Source organism: Rhopalosiphum padi, chromosome 1 (assembly GCF_020882245.1).
Source record: "Rhopalosiphum padi isolate XX-2018 chromosome 1, ASM2088224v1, whole genome shotgun sequence".
Taxonomy (NCBI): Eukaryota; Metazoa; Arthropoda; class Insecta; order Hemiptera; family Aphididae; genus Rhopalosiphum; species Rhopalosiphum padi.
The window spans coordinates 43,331,426-43,345,390 of record NC_083597.1 but is presented as its reverse complement, the minus strand read 5'-3'; the positions used below and the strand labels follow the sequence as shown (position 1 = coordinate 43,345,390).

Here is a 13,965-nt window from a genome sequence, read left to right as displayed (position 1 = left end):
TATTATTTCTTGATACAAAAGATTTCTTAATAAAAAGAAAAATTAATGACTAAGAAAATATTTGTAAAAAGAAAGGTCGCTTAAATCTTTCAAAATCACGAGAAAAATAGTATGAATTCTAACAGAAACAATATGGTTTATGATAGGTACTAATGAATAAAATATAAAAAATGACATTTTGATTTTATCTTTAGGCAAATCATATTATATAGTTTAAATTCGTCAAAAATAAAATGATTGTTTGTCATTTTAAATGCGTGCATTAATAACAAAAGATATACATAACAATCGTTGACAGAAACAATATAATATCGGGTGACACTTAGTCGTTCGGTATTGATCAATGTAAGCGGAGCAGACACAACAATAATATGCCATATAAAATTAAATAATGATTGTAATAATAATAATGATGATAATAATAATAGTAATACGTATCGGCGTAGTATACGATAAGAAATACACGCAGAGGACCGGTAAATAACAGCGCAGTATAGTTTAACCGCGACTATAATCGCTGGCGGGCGGCCAATCGCGATCAGTCGAAGCGAAATTACGTGAAAAATCTACGCGGGTTAAAACAATGTTTTTCAAGGTACATTATTATTATTATTTACGGATATGCGTCAAGACACCGAAGGTCATAATAATATTATAAAACCGTCTAAAATCTATTACTCCGTGCGGCTGACGGTGTCGCGGGATATATATATATATATATATAAAATATAATGATCGTTTGATTTCGGCGGTGGCGGCAACGTCTCTCGATGTTCTCGCATTACGCACACCGATTCCGCCGGAAGTTGGCTCTGGTTCCGGTGGTGAGTTGCCAAAAAACCGTTGACCGTTTTATCTAGCGACCCGACCGCGACACCTTGCACACATGACGTGCGCTCAGACGCGCGCACGCACACACATGCACACTCGTCGCGTAACGAGTTTACACGCACAGTATCGCATGGCGGGAGATTTAGTGTCTCGTCGTCGTCATTCTTTCACCCCGCCCGGAGACTTACAAACGCCATAAAACCCGTTGCCAATAAATACACTCGCTCTCGCCCGGCCGACGACGAGAGCGGGGAAGATGGCAGCAGGCAGGGCTGCTGCTGAGTCCGCAGCATCCCCGTCGCCACCGCCGCCGCCGCCGCAGTAATGTGTTACGACGACAACGACAGCAATGGTTTTTGCTCGTATAATAGTTGTCGTAATAATGTATAATAATATACACAAGGCTTCGGCGTTTATCGCATTCGATTTTAGCGCCGCCGTCGCCCCGATGGAATTTTCAATAGGCTTTTCGCCAGCGCGTGTTGAATGTTGATGTGTGTGTGTGTATATACTTATATATATATATATGTGTATATATGTATGTATATATGCACACATACATACGGACTAGTGCTAACCACACAGTTCTGACACATATATACATATATCATATCGGCGACGTATAATGTGGTGCAGCACGTGCCTCGAGAGTTGGCTGGTTATTTTATTATTTTCTCTTTCTCTTTATTTTTTTATTTTTATTTATTTATTTTTTTTTTTGCCCACCAACCCCGAGAGGATTTAATGCAGCAATTACGAAATTACAAAAGTAGAAAAAAAAAATAACAATTGAATTTTTATGGCGTTTTTCCAAACTCCCGGCTAGCACTCGGGATGTTGATCAGAAACTCTGCATTGTACTTACCGGTGAAGAGTGTCTCACTTTTAAAATAAGTATATTCGCGCGATATTCTTCTACGTCGCCATCGCCACACATAAAACAGCAATAATATAACAGCGCATTACACCACACACGTTATAGCCGTTGTACTCACTTGATTTTTTACCGCGTATTCTTTGTATTCTTTTCGAAGACACTATTCCAACTCGTTCGGATGTTATCTAAAACCATTAACCGCACGTTATTCATACACTTATAATTTTTTTTTGCTAAGAAAAAATATGCATGAATTCACACGACATCGGTTTTTTTTTTTTAAACTGACACCGTGTCCGAAATCGTACTTTTACCATATTCACATAATAAATAATATATAATATACAGGACGTATATATATATATATATATATAAATACAAAACAATCAAATAACCCATCGTAGCCGGTCTGGTGTATATATATAGGCTTATCATTTGCAATAATATTGTAATTTATAGTTAGGTAAGTATATTAAATTTTTAACCGCGTTGCCCGGGATGCGTATATAATAATAATTGGTAGTTGATCAACTGGCGCGTGCGGAATCCGCAATTCTAGGCCACGCCATAACAGAGAGTCTACGTTTCTTATTTTGAACGAACTATATATACGTTCAATTATTATTATTATCGCACGAGGATCCGCCGCGAGCGTCTATGATGGGATAACGAAATCGCAATAATAGAATAAAAATGTTAATAATATAATTAACACTGCGTTGCTGTCGTCGTCGTCGTCGTCGTCGTTGGGTCAGGGTCTCTCTGTTCCCGATCCCGCGCCTCCAGCAGTCCGTTTGAATGTATCACTTTTCAACCGTCGTGACGATAATGTCATTACGACAGCTGCGCACGCAATTTTGTACTTTTGCCAGCCACCGTTGTCGAAATAACTATTTTACACGTAATGTGTATAGAATAATACGAATGAATGTAAAATATATCGATGTGTACAATGTACCCATATTATACCTAAATAATAATATAATGTAGGTAATTGCGTTTCGTACAATTTAATATGTTTATAACCACCGAGTTTGCACTGAGGAAGGATTCGTTATAATTAGCGTTTAAGTGATTTTATTAATTACGTCCTTTGAAAATCTAAGATGACGCGAATGATAAGAATAACATTTAAAAAAAAAAACTTTTGAAGTACTTTTAATTGTTTGTCTAATTTGAAAATTACATTAGTATTACTCTTCCCGTTTTTATCGCTGTATAGTTATTTTGATTTTTTTTCCGTCTTCATTTAAAAATTATCCTCGAATTATTTCATTTTATAGAGGTTAAAGAAATATTTTACAAAATTATATGTGTAGATGTGCAAAGCTTCTTATCCAAAAGTGAAAAAAAAATACTCTAGTTTTTTAAAAAGAAAAAGAAAAAATATGTTTCAATTCCTTATACATAACTGTGAATTAAATTTCTTATATACGTCGTAAGGATGAATTTTTTTGATTATAATATCATTATCTTCTGAAAGAAAATCTCGTCAGATATAAGAACTTGACACTGTCTAGTACAATACTGTAAAACGGGACTAATGAAATTTAAAACTGGTAATATTGTAGAAAACATAAACTGATGTACAGTGCTCAAGTCATTTTTTTTTTATCGACAAAGATTAAACAAGTGTTATTAATTAAATTTAACAAAATATATTTTCATAACATTTTATTATAACTTGTGGTATATATAATAATGCTTGGCATACGTTTCTACATCGTCTGAGAGCTTCAGAAAACTATAAGCACTTAAACAAATTCATAATGAGAATTTTTAAATCTTACTTATACACAATAAATAAAAACACTTACACATCTAGCCTCAAGAACTTAACCAGTTAAAATAATCTTATTCTTGTCCAGTAAAGTAATCATATTATGCTTTCTTTTCGTGTTTGATTGGATTATAATATGTATTTAAAGTGTATAATTGTAGAAAATTGCCAATATTTTAGATTGTAGTGTTCAAAAGTGATAGTAAGCTACTACAGTTCAAATATTTTTATTTTACCAGATATATAAAAACTATTGGTTTCATTAATAAAAAAATTTAATTATTTTTTCAATCACTTTTCTTATTAAAAATCTAAAATAAAATACTATTATCAACATTCTGTCGTTTTTTATGTTTATTAAAACATTTCAAGAAGTTAAAGGTATTTTTTTTTTAATATTGGAGAAAATATAAATATATCATACGTATCAGATAAATCATTATTCATGTAATTTGCATAAAAATAATGACAACCTACCTTGATACATTTTACAAAAATTGTATATTCATAATTTCATTTATAACATAATGTGCGTACAGTTTTTTCGAGCTTCAATATTTAATACCTAGTCCCATTATTTCTTTTTATTTACATAATTTGAACCGAACAAAGTGAATTACATTTATAAATAGAAGCTTATAAAGTATAATTAAATATCGTCTTTCAATATTCCACTTAAAAATAAACATTTATTCTAAATATTTCCAGGCGCTTATTTTGAGTGAATTTTATTGTTCGATTTGTTCTATACAGAATTTCCAAAAAAAAAACCGGCATTTATATATACGTATATATATATATATATGTTACTATATATTGTTGTATATATTTATTTACTAATCATATTGTACATGCATATAATGTACATGTCAATACACATATATAAGTACACTGTCTGGAGTTGTTTTATGATTATATTCTAGAGTACGAGATTACCTATACCTGTTGAGATACGTATTTTATGTCCGTCTTTCTATAATAAGCCAGCTGGCAATATAGTTATACTCTAATGAAATAATAATATTAATACTAGTTTATGTAATATTATAGCTGCATCCCCGTTAATTGAACGTATCAAGTATTACATCAATTCTTATTTGTTTTAGGTATCATGGGTTCGACATCGGGGCATACACTTGCTAACCGTGGGCCGGTACACGTATACAAGTGATCAACGATTCCAAGCAATACATTCACCTCAGAACGAAGACTGGACACTACAAATACGGTATCCTCAAATTAGAGACAGTGGATACTACGAATGTCAAGTAGGCACAACGCCTCCAATCGGACACACAATGGTTTTAACGGTTGTAGGTGAGTAAATTATACTTTTGATTTTAGTACTCTTTAGCGTGACCTATTATTGCATTCACCGTTAACGCCAATCTTCAAACGCACTCGACTTTACGAGTCAGTTGATAAATACTAAAGTATTATGAATAGGTAGGTAACTATTGAATCATTTGAAATGCTTTTATTCATTAATAAAAAAAATATATATATACACAATACATTTGAAGTTATCATTTCAAAATCACGACGATTTAGAAATCGGACTTTTCTACGTTGGAAATTATATTTTGTTATCGTTTTTTTTTAGGTATTTCACATGGTTGGTTTTATAAGTGATATACTAATATCTATTGTGCTATCGTTTTATTAAATTCAAAAGCGATTATTGTCGCAATATAAAAACGATTCTGAGTAGAAATTGTTTTGAAAGCTTTTTTAAAAAACAAAAACAATAACAACTTTGTAACTTTGATATTTGATGTGCAATCTACAGCCGATTTCAAATCGAATGTTATATATCATATTATACAACTTTTGGAGCACTACAACTACACTAAAATGTATTTTTTTTTTTAAATACATTATTTATTAAACCAATAGTATCAACGGTTATGCTTACCATCCAAAATAAACAAATCTAAATAAATCTTTTAAATAAATTATACTCGAGCTAGTATGTAATAATATATTATAGGTATAATATTAAATATATTCCATTTATTTTTTAAAAATATCTTTAAATTAACGCAACGGGCTTATAAAATAAAACCAAAATAATAGCCAATAATCAATATGCCAAGGATTTGATATTTAAGTTACAATGTACTTTGAGTTATTTTAGTTTTAATGCGTACTAAAATTAATTAATTAATTTAGTTAAAGTATATTGTAATGCAAGGTATACGTACCACGCAGTAAAACTGAAAAGTTCAATACATTAGTTCATATTTTATGATTAATAAAACATTAAAGGTTAATTATTTATTCTAAATGTATTAATTCTATACATTTTTAATTTAAATAACTGGATAAGGATAATACGTCATAATGTATTTTTCAATATATATCCTTTGAATTATTATACAAAAATATAAGACAATTATTGAATGATACAATTTTGTTCTTGCTGCGTTTAAATTAGGTCCAAAAAAAAAATTTATATATATATCGGTATATACAACAATCAAATTGCTTCCACGATTTATCGTCTGTAGGTTCAAGTTGTGTCTACGGTTTATCGGCTATTGGTCTGAAATGTATCCACAATAATTGTTTGTCGATATAAATAATTGTGAACCATTTAGGTTTTATTACTGGGTGTCCAAACCTTTTAGATTCCTTATCTTTGATATCGCCATGGCCCGAGAAATATAGTCAATATAGGCGAACATTAATTGTTTACAGCATAAAACGACATTGTAAAAGAGATAATATTTAAGCTATTCAAATTTATTGTTTAATTATAAAATGTGATACAATTTTAAGTATAAAAATGAACGATTATCGACGATTACAAAATTGTTAAAATAATAATATACAAAGATGGTCATGTGTGTACAAAATATAGGTACGTGTAAATCTTATTTGTATAAATAACAGTCTTCGGTCTGTATGATTAATAATTATAAAAGAAAAAATATACTATAATATTTTAATAATTATTGGGAACTCGGGTAAGGTCTTTCATGGGGAAAACCGCTAATTTTACCAAAATATAGTTTATTTTAACGCAACTTGGATATGCTGATGATCTTCTTATTAATGTTAAGTACTCAAAAATATGTTCCTGCGTAAAATTATGAATTTTTAAAATTGTATTAATTAAGATCATATTTTACTTATAGAACTCAAAATAAACTTGTTTAGTTAATACATTTATATCAAGCGTTAAACTATGAACTATATTAATGTTAAAATCGTATTTTATTTTTAACTAATGATATAATATTTATTATTTACCCCCAAAAAAATATCTTAATAAATAATATATTTACCTCTATTAGGAGATAAAAATTACTTATCATATGTAGGTTTTCTTTTTGAGCTATTTTTAATTTATTATAATATATGTACCTCGATTTCACTAATTTTTAATTTGTCAATAAAAAAGATTTCCTAAAAAATATCTAAATGTGTCGTTTATAAATTTACATAAAAAAAAAATATGAATGTATATTGTGTGCTATACATTATAAAATATCAAATAATAAATTACAGAACCTAATTTATTATATTTAATACACAAATAATAAACACGTAAACCAATATTTGTAAAAATTACATTTAGGTTTTTGTAAATGTAAATTTTTTTTCAAATAAAACTCATTAGTCTGTGTATTAAATAGAAATAAATTAAAACACCCTTTTTGTTATAAGATTAATGCATAAACTACTAATCTGGTTGTGGCCGAATTTTTTATATTAATATGCCACCAACAATTATGTAATTGCTTTAATACTATAATATAGTATATCGGGGTAATTTGTACCATGTTAAATAGCTCGTTAAGTAATATTTATTGAATACACAAATACCATTTCAATGTTTTGTTAATAATTACGACTTGAATTTCTTAATGTTGAATAACATAAAACTTAAATTATTTTTTACACTTTACAAATTACACCAATTTATATATTATATATTAAATTTTATATTTAAAATAATTAGGTATATTGTTTATAAATACATTTAAATTATATTTTATATAACTTCTTTTATTGAGTACATATTTACTTTGGAGATATAACTTAATAACTGTAAACTAATGATTATATTTAAACAATGGTCAATTACTAAAAGTTATTATTTAATATTATACCTACTAAAAAACGCTTTATTATTTTTCTTTTCATTTTTTTGTATTATACGCTAACATTAGTTACACAACTTCTTTCAGTACAACTAACTAATATTAGTAAAATATTCGTTTGAATCCAATAATAATTAATATAATTACTATAAAAAGTAAATAATTGAAAAAAAAAATTATGAGGTTTTTATATATTTTTAAATGGCTTTATCAAATTAAAAATATTATTGTAAAACTAATAATATATTTCTCACTTTATACAAAATCTAAAGACTAAGATATTTTTCTTAAGCACCAATATATATGTTTATGTTAGAATCCATTTATTTAAAATAAGTAATTGAGCCATAGTTAACATATTATTATGATTATTATTGATTAAATATTTTAATAAAAAACTAAAATATAAAAATGAAAGTTGAATAGCATTCATCATTAAGTTATACACAGAATGATTTACCAAGAATTTTTTACTTTTAAAAACGAATGTATTCAAATCCATATTTTCGGAATTTTTTAATGTATCTTAAAATCTTTTTTTAAATTTTTAAATAATTGAGATTTTTTTCGTATTCCTTAAAGAGTATATTGTATGACGAACTTCTATTTTATTATAAAAAGCTTCATTTTTATTGGAAATTAAATAGATTTTATTTTTTAGAAATTTTAAATCAAATCAATATTTGTTACTTAAATTTTCAAATTATCATGACCCTCATATTATCTTTAAAATCTATTATCTTTGACCTATTATTTTTAGTAAGCAAAATTAAATAACTTAAAAACTACTAGTTCGAAATTTTTTGATACGTCAATATTTTCTGAGAAAATAATATGCACTAAATAAATTAATAGTAGAAAGAAATGGGGAGTTTTCATTTGAAAAATAGAAAGTATGTATCATCGTAGAACATTCCTTAAGTAGTACACACATATTCAGAAATAGAAAATACGGTCTTAAAGTATATTATTGAAAAATTTTAAGAATAATATTTTGAATTAATCAAAAAAAAAGAAAAGAAAAGAAAAGAAATTGAGGATAGAAGGAGTAAATTTTCAGGATGAATCACATTTTTTAATGTTAAATATAAATGAAAAATGTATAAAAGGTATAAATGGTATAATATGAGTGACATTAATAATCATTTAATAAATTGTATTTTATTTTATTTTGTTAAAATTAACTATATATTATTTTTAATAACTTATTGTATGTAGTTACTTACATAATATATTCATTTTTTCTTTTTTTTAAGGTACCTAATAACTTATTAGTTATTATATTATATTACTAACATGTGTTTGTTACCGTGTGATACATATTTTAAGATACGTTTATCCAATAACTGAATCATTGACCTATGAAAAAGAATCAATAAGGAATTCAAAAATATAATAAATACAATATTATGTTACGTCTCACCCTCATAACAAAAATGCCATTTTTTTATCAATATATAAAGAAATTGTAATTATTATCTGAATTCTACATGTATCATCATTATAAGTTATAACTATAAAATATGTAAATAATTGACGTTTAATATGAAGTTGTGTGATATTAAAAAAAAATTACTTATTTATTATAATTTATAATTTGCATACATATTAACTTATTTCCAGCTTTCCAAACTATAGTTTTATTCGTATTATAGGCGCATTTATATTAATTTTATATAAATTAAAGTTATATCAGTCTTATGTTTAGATTCTCAATAGTATTTTCATCTAAAATATATGATATCCGATATACCTACAATTAGTTATTGCCTATTGTTTCGTCTGTAAACACAAATGATCTTTTATTTTTTATTCAAATTATTTTTTAATTTTTGAAATAGGTATTTATTTATTATTTTTCTAGACTATAATGAAAGTTTTTTCTTATATTTTATTAGTCTAAGCACGTAAACAGAGGTTTTTGTTGAGTTTTTCAAAGTTTGTTATTTTTAGTTTTTCTTTACTAGTATTCGATTACTCAAAGCATTTTCTACCATTTATCGAAATGATACACCGAATAAAACGTGAATGACAAGATGATGGAAATAGCTATTTTTTCCGTTTAAAACATTTTCTTCTATCTTCAAAATGAATTAAAGAAAAGTTTTAAAAAGTCAGTGCGACAAAATGTTGAACAAATCGTCACTGTCGAAGTTAAATTAAGACGAAAGCACGCACGTGCGGAAGTTTGAACTATTTAATTTGTTCAAGTGTTCTTTTTTTTTCATTTTAACCCTTTTGAGGCGGCAGTTGACGGGCAATTTGGTTTTGTCTGTGACATTCGGGAAGGGGGAAGCGTGCCTACAAAACAAACGTACCAACTACGTTAAAGTTTGAAATTTTGTTCTTAAAAGTCTTCGATTACAAAATACAACACTATAGAAATTTCTCGTAGAATTCAGGTTGTCTTTTAAACTATATCGTATTATTCAAAAGATTTATAAGAATTTAAAGTGCAAATATCGATTATTGAAAAATACTATCATTACAAAATTAAACCTGTGACAACTCTAACGTTTATTATCAAACTTTAAAAACTTATTTGTAATTGAAAGTATTCAAAATTATAGAACAATGTCATTTACAAAAATCCTTAAAAATGATTAAACGGATATTTTCAAATGCAATTTATTAACACTGACAATAAAATTTAATTTAACATTTGATTTGTTTCCCAGTTGGTAGTTTGTTTTATTTTTCAACATAATATAACCTTAGTTATAATTATAAAATTTTAATCTGATCTATAGTATAGTAAAATGTAGGTATTTGTTCATTAAGTAGGGTATACTGTAATAATTGATAATATGTTAATTTTAATTTAGTATTAAATTGATACATACGCAAAACTGAAAGCATATCGTCTGTTTGTATATAATTCTGACTATATTTTTTTATATTCGCCACCATGCCGAAGAATTTTCATTAATAAAAGGTCTGTTAAACCACCTACACTTAGCTCTAAATCCACATAAAGCAATAACTACAGTTGGCATTTTTATTGTTTTATCAAATAGTTATTTCATAAATTGTCGGAACAAATATTTTAAGAAAAAATATATTATAATATATTATAAATATCATTATTATTACTGTTATTTTATTATTATTATTTTTATTTTTTTTTTTAATAATTCAGTAGTAGATGTGACTAATATTTGTAAAAACAAATCGCATATTCTACATTTCATACATAACAATCAATATGAGCTGTTATTAACTTATAATTCAATGCCGACTGTATTAAAAAAGATGAGAATAGGTTGGTAGTATAAATACCATATAATTTAAATTGTATTTATTTTTGAATAATGAATAAAATACTACACGTATTACTTAGAAACATTTTCAATTCTCAACGAATAATATATTTTTTAAATTACAACAAAACACTGATATCTTGATTTTTTTTTTTAAGGTATCCATTTTTGAAGGTGAACTTAAGATGTATACAAAACAAAAATGTGCATAATATTATGTACGAGTAGTTTCGATATTTCATGGTTGATGTAAAAAAATATGAGAAATCTTGTATGAAATCGGAATGTTTTAGATATTAAAATTGAACATTTTATACGAGAAATATGTTCGTTCCTTTATGCTACTGTGGACCGTAGTACCAATTTCTATATCAAATGTTTATTCTTAATTCATGTACTATACTGATCAACTATAATTATCATTATCGGTTTGGATTTTGAAAACCTTATTGAGTTGCCTATGTAAAATTACAAAAAATTGTTAATACATATCGTAACTGAGGCTTGCTATAATACTATATCTACGAGAGAGAAACATATAAATAATATTGTACTCCGATGGTGACTGATGACATCGCCTTAACCGTCACCGCTCCGCGCCCACGTAAAACGGACGATAATGCATTTCCGTAGACCATCTCACATTAACGTCCCACGATACGACGGCGACTACATTTCCCTTAGGACGACTGACCGACCACGGAAACTGCGATGGTTACTCCGGTATACCGTATATACCTAAGTAATAGCCTGTAAAATATACAGGAAATCAATTATTATAGTTGATTATAATTGGTGATCAACATTTCCCCCGAGGACGGCCTGCAACGAGAAATATCGCACACGTTATCCGCTCTGCACGGAGCAATCGTCGTTTCACACCTCACACGCCTCATCAAGTCGTGTAGAACGCGTCGAATAAATTCGTCTTATATACGGCGACACGTCGCATACATTTTGCAATCTGCACAACTGACTATACAAAACACATCGCAACCGTGAATCTGGCTTACGGTAAACTGTATGAGAAAATTCGATAGCGGTAAACGTTTGACAACGGAGAAATTCGGGCTGTCTGTTTGCCAAACTGCGAAGCAAACGTTTGCAAACATAATGAGCGACATGATGCTGCATTTGATCTGTTTGGTTCCGATACCCATAAAACTGTGATGGTCGAGTTTGTTTATATTTTCACCGCCATATAACGTCGTGTGCCGTGTCGTGTCCCTTGTATACCGCATTCCAATTGGCTATTATATAATCATACAGTATCGTTCACGAACCGTGATCTACCGCGAGTCGGCCCGAGCTTAACTTTCGGACACGGCATGACAGACGACGTAGCATAGCTGTGAACCCGGCTTTAGTGTTCTACTATATATCGCTAAGGACCGGTGGTATAAATCTTTGTGTCTTATACCGCGGTCGGCTAATATACCGTACGTATCGCTTACGAATTTCAACCTTACAAACTTTTCAAACGTTTTGGCGTTTGTATTCTAAAACGTTCACCGCGATCAAATTTCCTCTGTGCTCGCAGCGGTTTCGTCGTCCGCGGTGTAAGCTCTGCGACCGCGGTCCTACACTGCGCGCAATATTCTCGAGATCGTATAACCACCGATGACTTTCATTGACGATAAGTCGGTCAGATAAAAACTTAGTCATCGCCCGACATAGTTCCATTGCATCCGTCGTGCCGTTCGATTCTCGATCGCAGTAAAACGGTGGTCATCGTTTCACATCATATAATCTATATAGGTTATATAAATATAATTATATATAATCATACCATTTTATTCACAGCTAATATATTTATATGTTGCATTTAATTATTCATACGTTTCATGTATATTCTATAACCGTTATTTGCGTTATTTAGAATTTATCGTTTTTACTATTTACACATCGGAATACGTGTATACGGTATACGTGGTATGCCTAGATTAATTTTAAAGGTTTTAGATAAACATTGGAAAAACAGTCCCTTGTATGACAACTTGACAAAAAAAATCTATAGGTAAATATAAAATGTTATGGTGATATGTGTTAGCACTGTTCGTTTATTGTATTTATAGATATCGTTCATACACGTTTACAAGTTTAGTGTACACATAAAATATCCATAAGTGTATGTAGGTCTTTTAAAATCTTAATTGATCATTGTAAAACGTTCTACGGTGCCGAAAGATTTTTGTGGATACTTGTATCAAATAAGTATTAATTAAAATATGCATGATTTAAGCATAGTGATTGAGTTAACGTGTTTTAAAAATCTGCATGTACCCATATATTTTGAGAAATATTGGAATTAGAACTTTAATAGGGTACGCTTAAAAAATATATATTTATTATCCGCAATAATTGTAGTAAAACACTAAATCTATCATTGACGTAAAAAAACACAATATAAGTATCAGTGCGTTTACATCAGTTTTATCAGAAAAATCGGTACATTAAAGTTATTGATCGTTTACATCTACAACTGTAGGCGTACGTGTATAATACATTAATACTATACTGTCATCCTATTTATCAAAAGACATAACTCCAAAAAAGTTAAATTTTCAAAGAAAAAACACGTATATATAGCTAATATATTATAATGATTTATTCTTACACGAAATTGATATCAAACAGTGCGAAATAATCGTAACTCCGAAAAATTGTACGTATAAAATGGTGGTTAAATGTGTCGTTGCTGCGTTAACCTTCAATGTGCTTTGATATAGTAGCCGATGAATGATGATTCTAATAATAATAATATACATAACTGTAGTGGATGTTAGTACCATACAAATAACAACTGATTTTATCAAACACATTAAATATATATTATATAGATAATACCTATAATTTTGATTGACGTTTTAGAATAATTGAATATTTCATAAATAAATAGTTTCCAACAATTCCTGTAACATTATTATTAATATTGTATGTGCGTATTATACGAGTATTTCGATAAAAAAATATTTCATATGAATTCATAACAATATTAAACCTGACCTTTTCATCAAATTCTCCGACAGACAATAACAAAAATAAATGTTGACACAATTGTACAATATATTTTCGCTGAACGGTGTAAAAAAGAAAAATTAGACATAA

General features: G+C 28.4%; 1 protein-coding gene across 1 annotated transcript in view; it reads left to right on the top strand.

Moving 5' to 3' along the window:
* Nucleotides 1-13,965, top strand: part of LOC132931822 (zwei Ig domain protein zig-8-like) — a 251,725-nt gene that overhangs the window by 196,824 nt on the left and 40,936 nt on the right. The window contains exon 3 of the mRNA XM_060997854.1: nucleotides 4,595-4,805. Within this exon, the coding sequence (XP_060853837.1) occupies nucleotides 4,595-4,805 (211 nt within the window). The remainder of the gene's footprint in view (nucleotides 1-4,594; nucleotides 4,806-13,965) is intronic.